The 7,755-nt window shown below is 48.8% G+C and overlaps 1 protein-coding gene across 1 annotated transcript; it reads left to right on the top strand.

The window, feature by feature from the left end:
* The first annotated feature begins 2,425 nt into the window (after positions 1-2,425).
* On the top strand, positions 2,426-7,171 carry LOC110288692 (H-2 class I histocompatibility antigen, Q7 alpha chain-like). The gene is made up of 8 exons (XM_021154974.2): positions 2,426-2,544; positions 2,748-3,017; positions 3,348-3,623; positions 5,156-5,431; positions 5,560-5,676; positions 5,856-5,888; positions 6,062-6,109; positions 6,249-7,171. The coding sequence occupies exons 1-8, from the start codon at positions 2,472-2,474 to the stop codon at positions 6,251-6,253; spliced, it is 1,098 nt and encodes a 365-aa protein (XP_021010633.1). The 5' UTR covers positions 2,426-2,471; the 3' UTR covers positions 6,254-7,171.
* Positions 7,172-7,755: the final 584 nt, after the last annotated feature.

Genomic DNA, 7,755 nt, shown 5'->3' on the forward strand with positions numbered 1-7,755 from the left:
GATTTAAGGTGTATGTAAAAATGAAAAATGTTTTAGATCTTCCCTCTCTATGCTATTGTTACATTAAGATCTAAAAATTTCAGAGTTTTAACATTCATCAATGGAGTTCTGATGAGTTATTGATCTAGCTATGATAGTCAGTAATTGCTATTATAGTCGCAAGCTCAAGATTATGAATTTCCTATGGTTGTCTTCTAAGCATGGACTTAAAAGTGCTTTTCACTGAGCTAAAAACATCTGTCCAATGTGTATACACCCTGTGTTCTGGATAGAGGTAGGAATCTTCATGCTTTTACCTCCAAACCCACTTTCGGAGACCACAAACTTTTACTAAGATTCAAAGGCATGAGTCTGCTGCCGTTTTTACAATGTGAAGTTCAGCACAGAACCCACAGTGGTATGTTTACATGTCTAAAATTTATCTCATTTTCTAAACTTTTAAAATTCTTTTAAGATTCAAAGAATCTACTTGAATCCACCTCTCACAGGTCAAATGGACTCCAGATAAGAACAGTCAATCAACAGCCTGTTTCACCTGCTGCTTGTTCAGCTTAGTCCTAAGGGTGGGGTTTTCCTCTCCTGTTCTGTGGTCTTGGGATGCCCCACCCCCAACTAATAGGCCTAAGCATTTAAAACATTAATCCTAAAGAAAAAAAATTATTCTAACCTCCTTAACATTACCTTCTGATCCTTATATATACTGATAGGCTTCAGTAAAAAGCTAGCTCCAGGTGTTTCCTCAAACTCTGCATGCCAGACAGCTTCAAAGCACCTGCCCCATGATGGTTCAACTGAAAGATGCATCTGCATTCCCCAGCTGCAGATGGTCCTGCAGAGCCTGGACAGTGAGGGAACAGCATGCTTTTTTGAACCTACCCAGCACCCCAGCTTTCTTGGGTCCCCAAAGATGTTGACGCCCCCCAGACAACAGGAAGATTCTAAAGAGCTCAGTAACCCCATTTCTGCCACCAGACACCCCTTTCTATTTTCTTACCATATATAGTAAATAATAAGAAGGGATGTCTGTCAACCAATGACCACCCACATTCCAGAACCAGCCTGCTTTCAGCCTCTCAGTGCCAGAAGCCACATCATCATCAGCCACCAAATGTGACACATTTCTACTGTGGCCACAAGTTGTGTACCCTTATCCAGCTCAGGTCTCCACAGCTGCCTCTTTTTCTCTTCCATACTCACTACCCACCCCCAATAAATCTCTCACATGAAGTCTGTTGTGTTGTGTAACATTTGCAAAACCCCATGGTTCTCTGATCCATGCAAGAACTCTAACAAGCCCCACAGGGTCAGCCCTGAATGTTTCCCCAGCTGGGCAGGTGTCTGTTGGAGCAGGACCTAAAACTGCATGAAGTCTGAGCAAGAAGGGAAATTGTCAATGTCCAAAGAGTGGAAGAGCGCTTCTCATTCCCTTTTAATTCTCTGTCTATCTGAATGTCTGTATATCTGCAAACTAACTACCTACCTACCTCTCCTCAGTCTCTCCAAAGTCAGATTACCCTGCTCTGAGGTAAGAAACTGTCCCTATTTCTCTCCCCATCTCCTCCCTTGCCCTGACTTTATCAGTCCCTCCTGAGGTTATATAAATATTGTGAAACACAGGCAAGGGAGAGACAGGTCCTCAGGACTGAGGGGCAGGAATGGAGCTGGAACCCACTGTGCTCCCATTCCTTGCATTCCCACTGTTTTACCATGGGGCCTCCATCCACAGGGCAGGTCCCTGGCTCAGCAGGGGGAGGAACTCACACATCCTCCTCCCTCAGCTCTCACTGAGTGACCCTGCAACAGGAGGCTGTGCTGTTTGCATTTTCTCAACTCCACACCAACTGAGACATATATAAGAAGAGGATCTGGAATTGAGAAATTGCTTCCATCCAGGGCGCTTTTTGGAAAGTCTATAAGGCATTTTAAAAATTATTATTAATGATCAGTATGGAAAGGCTCAGCCCACTGCAGGTGGTCTTGGCTGGTGATCACAGATTGTATAAGAATGCAGGCTGAGCAAGCCATGAGCTACAAAACTATTAGCACTGGTCCTCATGGTCTCTGCTTCAGTTCCTACTTAGAATCCTCTCAAGGTCCTGCCCTGAATCTCTTCAATGATAGACTGTGATGTGGAAGTGTAAACTGAAATAAACCCTTTCTTTCTCAAGTTGCTTTTGGTCATGGGGTCTTATCACAGCAATGGAAACCCTCAGTAAGACACAGGTGCACAAGGGCCTCACTGGGCTCCCTGCAGACACCACCCTCTCCTGCAGCTCAGCTCCTGCCCCTCCCTTGCCCTGGAGCAGCACCACTTTATAGCTCCTGGGGATCTGACCTCCTGAGATAGCAGAAATTATCTGGCAGGTCTCATTTCCATTGGGTGGCAGGATCCTGGGAAACCAACCAGCTACTCTGTGGGCGCTGGTTATAAAGTCCACGCAGCCAAGGGCCTCAGTTGCCCGGTATTCCAGATGGGGGCAATGGCGCCGCGAATGCTGCTCCTGCTGCTGGCGGCCTCGCTGAAACTGACTGAGACCCGCGCGGGTGAGTGTGGGGTCAGGAGGGAAACAGCGTCTGCAGGGAGGGGCGGGGGCGGCAACGGGGAAGCCGCGTCCCCATGTCGCCCAACAGACCCTCAGCCCCTTCTCCACCCGCGTCCCGAGCCCCGCGCCCTGCTCCCCTCCCGGCGCGGGCACCTGGTCGGGGCCCCGGGTGGAGGTCGGGGTCTCACCGCGCGCCGCCCCCAGGCTCACACTCGCTGCGGTATTTCCACACCGCCGTATCCCGGCCGGGCTTCAGGGAGCCCCGATTCATTATCGTCGGCTACGTGGACGACACGCAGTTCGTGCGCTTCGACAGCGACGCGGAGAATCCGAGGATGGAGCCGCGGGCGGCCTGGATGGAGCAGGAGGAGCCGGAGTATTGGGAGCGGAACACGCAGATCGCCAAGGAAAATGAGCAGAGTTTCCGATGGAGCCTGAGGACCGCGCTGCGCTACTACAACCAGAGCAAGGGCGGTGAGTGACCCCAGGTAGGAGGTCACGACCCCTCCACGTCCGGACACAGGAGCCAGAGACCTCCAGGGTCCCAAGTCAGGGGTTCTGGAGCAGAACCCACCTTCCTTCGGTTTCCCTTTCAGTTTGGTTGAGTACGCAGGTGGGCGGGGCCGGGTAGGCCAGGCAGCAGGGGACAGAAGTGTAGTCTGGGGTTAGGGCGGGGCAGGTGGTGGAGGCCAGGGCAGGTGGGCGGGAGCGGGGCCGGTGGGCGGGAGCGGGGCGGGTGGGCGGGAGCGGGGCGGGTGGGCGGGAGCGGGGCGGGNGGGCGGGGCTGACCGCGGGATCCCGCAGGCTCTCACACCTTCCAGTGGTTGGTTGGCTGTGACCTGGGACCAGACGGGAGCCTACTCCGAGGGTATGAACAGTCTGCCTACGATGGCCTCGATTACCTCGCCCTGAACGAGGATCTGATAACGTGGACAGCGGCGGACCTGGCGGCGCTGAAGACCCGACGCAAGTTGGAGCTGTTTGAACTTGCAGAGATGCGCAGGACCTACCTTGAGGGCGAGTGCTTGAACTGGCTCCACAGATACCTGAAGTTCGGGAATGCAACTCTGTTGCGCAAAGGTGATGGGGCCACGGGCAGCTCCTCCCTCTGCCCTCGGGCTGGGGCTCAGTCCTGGGGAAGAAGAAACCCTCAGCTGGGGTGATGCCCCTGTCTCAGAGGGGAGAGAGTGTCCCTGGGTCTCCTGATCCCTCATCACAGTGACTGCACTGACTCTCCCAGGGCTCAGCCTTCTCCCTGGACAGTACCCAGGCTGTCTCAGGAGGGAAGGGGAGAATTTCCCTGAAGTAACAACAGCTGCTCCCTTCAGTTCCCCTGTAGCCTCTGTCAGCCATGGCCTCTCCCAGGCCAGGTTCTCTGCCCATACTCACTGTGTGTGGACACTGACTCCTGTCCTGCTGAGTGTGTCAGCCCTTACACCTCAAGACAGGAAGTCACCTTTACCTGATAACAGACATGGACTCCCTAACCTAGGCTAATTTGACCAGTCTCTAAAATTTTCCAAAGAATACATTCTCACTGATCTCTCCCTGTCTGTGGGGTTTGCATCCCTTCCACAACCCAATTCTCTCTATTCCTGCACGGCTGAATGGTCACATGAGCCCTTATGGGGTACCCTGGAAGAATATAAATCATGGAATTTCTTTTTCTTTTTTTTCTCTCTTTTCTTTTTCTTCTTTCATTTTTCTTTACTTTTTTTTTTTTTGAAGGTGTTATTTGTTTCTAGTCAGTTTTTGTCTGCATTGGAGTGATCCTGTTTCTCCCTGCCCTTGTATTATCATTTGTATCAGTCTACACAGGTGCCAGGGGAGGCCGCTATCCTGGATAATTAGACAAGATAAATCAGAGTTCTAGTTAAAGTAGAGATTCTTGTGAACTTAGAGTGTTTCCTGTCAGAACTAAACATCCAGAAGCCTCCTGCTCTTCCTCTGCCCCACAAGTTACAGTGCTCCCCCCAGTGAATCAGGACTTGGACTCTGAGAAACAGGGTCTTCTGCAATCCAGGGCTGGAGTGAGAGGGAAGATCCACAAACCCTGTGAGCCCACTGTGTTCCAGTGAGCGCTGCACTGGGGTCCACAGATCACTCCAAGGGTCCTGCATAAAACACCTGTACCTTGTCCCCCAGAGGCAGGGACTGAGAGTCATTTTCTCTGGCTACACACTTTGTGATGGCTGTTCTCTTGGACTGAAAGTTAATGTTGGTCAGCAAGATGACCACAGTGGTTGAGTCTCACTGATGGGACCCTTCAAGTAGCATATGACCCTAATTTTGATATGAACTCAAACACATAATAAATTACTTTTTTCCATTCCCTCTTCCCTTCTTTGACTACTTCTCTCATGCTATTGAACATCACATAAGGATAGCCATGGTGACCCACTGGCTCATGTGGATTCCCTCTTAGCTTCTGAGTCCCAAAAGAAAATGTGCAGTTCTGTGCTGAGGGGACCAGCTCTGCTTTTGGTCACTAGTGCAATGACAGTTGAATTGTCAAACAGACACACAGTTCACTGTTATTATTGGTTTAATTGTGTCTTGTGTAGTTTCAGTTTGTCATGTTAATCGTGTTATTTCTTAAATGTTCCACACAGATCCCCCAAATGCACATGTAACCCATCATCCCAGATCTGAAGGTGAAGTCACCCTGAGGTGCTGGGCCCTAGGCTTCTACCCTGCTGACATCACCCTGACCTGGCAGTTGAATGGGGAGGAGTTGACCCAGGACATGGAGTTTGTGGAAACCAGGCCTGCAGGGGATGGAACCTTCCAGAAGTGGGCATCTGTGGTGGTGCCTCTTGGGAAGGAGCAGAAGTACACATGCCATGTGGAACATGAGGGGCTGCCTGAGCCCCTCACCCTGAGATGGGGTAAGGAGGGTGTGGGTGCTGAACTGGGGTCAGGGAAAGCTGGAGCCCTTCTGCAGACCTTGAGCTGGTCAGGGCTGAGAGCTAAGGTCATGACCCTCACCTTCATTTCCTGTACCTGTCTTTCCCAGAGCCTCCTCCATACACTGTCTCCAACATGGTAATCATTGCTGTTCTGGTTGTTGTTGGAGCTGTGATCATCATTGGAGCTGTGGTGGCTTTTGTGATGATGAGGAGGAGACACACAGGTAGGAAAGGGCAGGGTCTGAGTTTTCTCTCAGCCTGCTTTAGAAAGTGCTCTGCTCATTAATGGGAAACATAGCCACACCCCTCATTGCTACTGTCTCCAACTGGGTCTGCTGTCAGTTCTGGGAATTTCCTAGAGTCAAGATCATCCTTGATCTCTCACTGCTTTTCGTCTCAACAGGTGGAAAAGTAAGAGACTACGCTCAGGATCCAGGTTAGTGTGGGGGACAGGATTGTCCTGAGGCCATTAGAGTGAAGCTGGAGATGTTAGGCGCTCTGGGAATCCATAATAGCTTCTTCAGAGTAATCTCCTGGGAGCCTGAGTTGTACTGTGATATGAATACATACATTTACATGTACGTATACATTTGTTTTGTTTTACCCTAGGCAGGGACAGACCCCAGAGCTCTGATATCTCTCTCCTAGATTGTAAAGGTGACACTCTGGGGCCTAATTGGGGAGGGGCAATGTGGATATGATTGGGTTTCAGGGACTCCCAGAATCCCATGTGAGTGAGCTGTGGGTTGTTGGGATGTTGACTTCACAGTGATGGTTCATGACTCTCATTCTCTAGCATGAAGACAGCTGCCTGGAGTGGACTGAGTGACAGCCAGTGTGTTCAGGTCTCTCCTGTGACATCAAGAGTCTTTAGACATCAGCTTTCTTTAGAAAATGGTGTCTCATATTCTCTGTCACACCAACCCCAGTAGCATCTATGTGACAAGTTCCAGAGACTAAGGTGCAAACTTCAAAAGAAGGAGGCCTCCTGGAACCAGTTGTGGAATTCTTGGCCAGAGCATTATATTGAGCCTTAGTTCTCATGGCCATTGCTTTATTTTGTTTTCTCTTATTCCTTTTCTTATTTACATGTTCCTGGTAGCCTAGGCTAAAATCTTATGTGAAAGTAATGGTTAGAAACCATCCCTAGAGATGGGGTCACTAACATGACTTTATCTGGGGAAACCAACGCTTTAGTTTAGAAATTATTTACAAAATTATATAATAGTATTATGACAGATAAGAACTTTTCCAACAATAAAATTTCATGTGGCTACATGTGTGTTATCAGAGGTGGGCTTTGGCATGTGGTAAAGAAAGCCTTAAATAAAAAGAATTAACCTAGTTTAAATTTAAGCACTGAAAAAAATCAGGCATTAGATGTTAAATAATAATTGACCATAAAGATTTATTAACATGTCTTGAACATATGCCAGTAGCCTTGGATGACTGCCCCACTGCCAATATTCTTTTAGAGTTGTTATACTTCAATCATTTCTACTCCTCATGATGTCACCTGTTCTGTTTGTGATTCACTGAACACATCTTTACAGAGTTGTAATGTTTGCTTGGTTTTTGTGCTTTACTGTGCATAATGGTAATGATGGTATTTGTGATTGCTTCACTGTACACATCTTCAAAGTGCTGTAATATTTGCTCCTTTAATGTTTAAAAACCCCTGCTTGAGAACTGTAAAATACACTCAGACCCTGAGTTTTATACTGCGTCTGTGTTTGTTTCTGTTTGTAACTGCTGGATCCTTACCCACCTAGCTTCGAGGACCCTCCTTCCAGAGACCCCCATACACCACTCAGGAGGTCTGTGGCAGTTCCCTGTGATCCTATGGTCTCAGTGTGAAGAATTTTGGAGCCCAGCCTGCCCTGCACACCAGGACCCTGTCCCTGCCCTGCCCTGTGTTCCCTTTCACAGCCAACCTTGCTGGTCCAGCCAAACACTAAGGGACATCTGCATCCTGTCAGCTCCATGCTGCCCTGAGCTGCAGCTCCTCATTTCCACTCTGAGAATAAGAATCTGAATGGGACCTGGATTCTTAACATCTTCACTTCAGGGTTTATTGCTTGTTACATTGATGGATTGAGAATACTTGGAGTTTTTTGTTTGTTTGTTTGTTTGTTTGTTTTTTGAAGAACTAAATGGCAGATGGAGAACCTTCCAGAATCTGTGTCACTGTACTGTGTGTATCTGGTGGGACAAGATGAGGCTGTGAGAGCTGAGTGTGAACAGGGCTGTGCCCAGGTGTGCTCATTGTGTTGTGATCTTTGATGGGGTAACTCATTGATTGT

Source organism: Mus caroli, unplaced genomic scaffold (assembly GCF_900094665.2).
Source record: "Mus caroli unplaced genomic scaffold, CAROLI_EIJ_v1.1 scaffold_17904_1, whole genome shotgun sequence".
NCBI classification, from domain to species: Eukaryota; Metazoa; Chordata; class Mammalia; order Rodentia; family Muridae; genus Mus; species Mus caroli.

What these genes read in the sequence shown, in the direction of transcription:
- LOC110288692 (XM_021154974.2), top strand. Translation starts at nt 2,472, where the DNA reads ATGGGGGCAATGGCGCCGCGAATGCTGCTCCTGCTGCTGGCGGCCTCG. An exon ending in GCCCCTCACCCTGAGATGGG is followed by an intron (nt 5,432 to 5,559) that starts GTAAGGAGGGTG and finishes TGTCTTTCCCAG; the next exon opens with AGCCTCCTCCATACACTGTC. An exon ending in AGACTACGCTCAGGATCCAG is followed by an intron (nt 5,889 to 6,061) that starts GTTAGTGTGGGG and finishes GTTTTACCCTAG; the next exon opens with GCAGGGACAGACCCCAGAGC.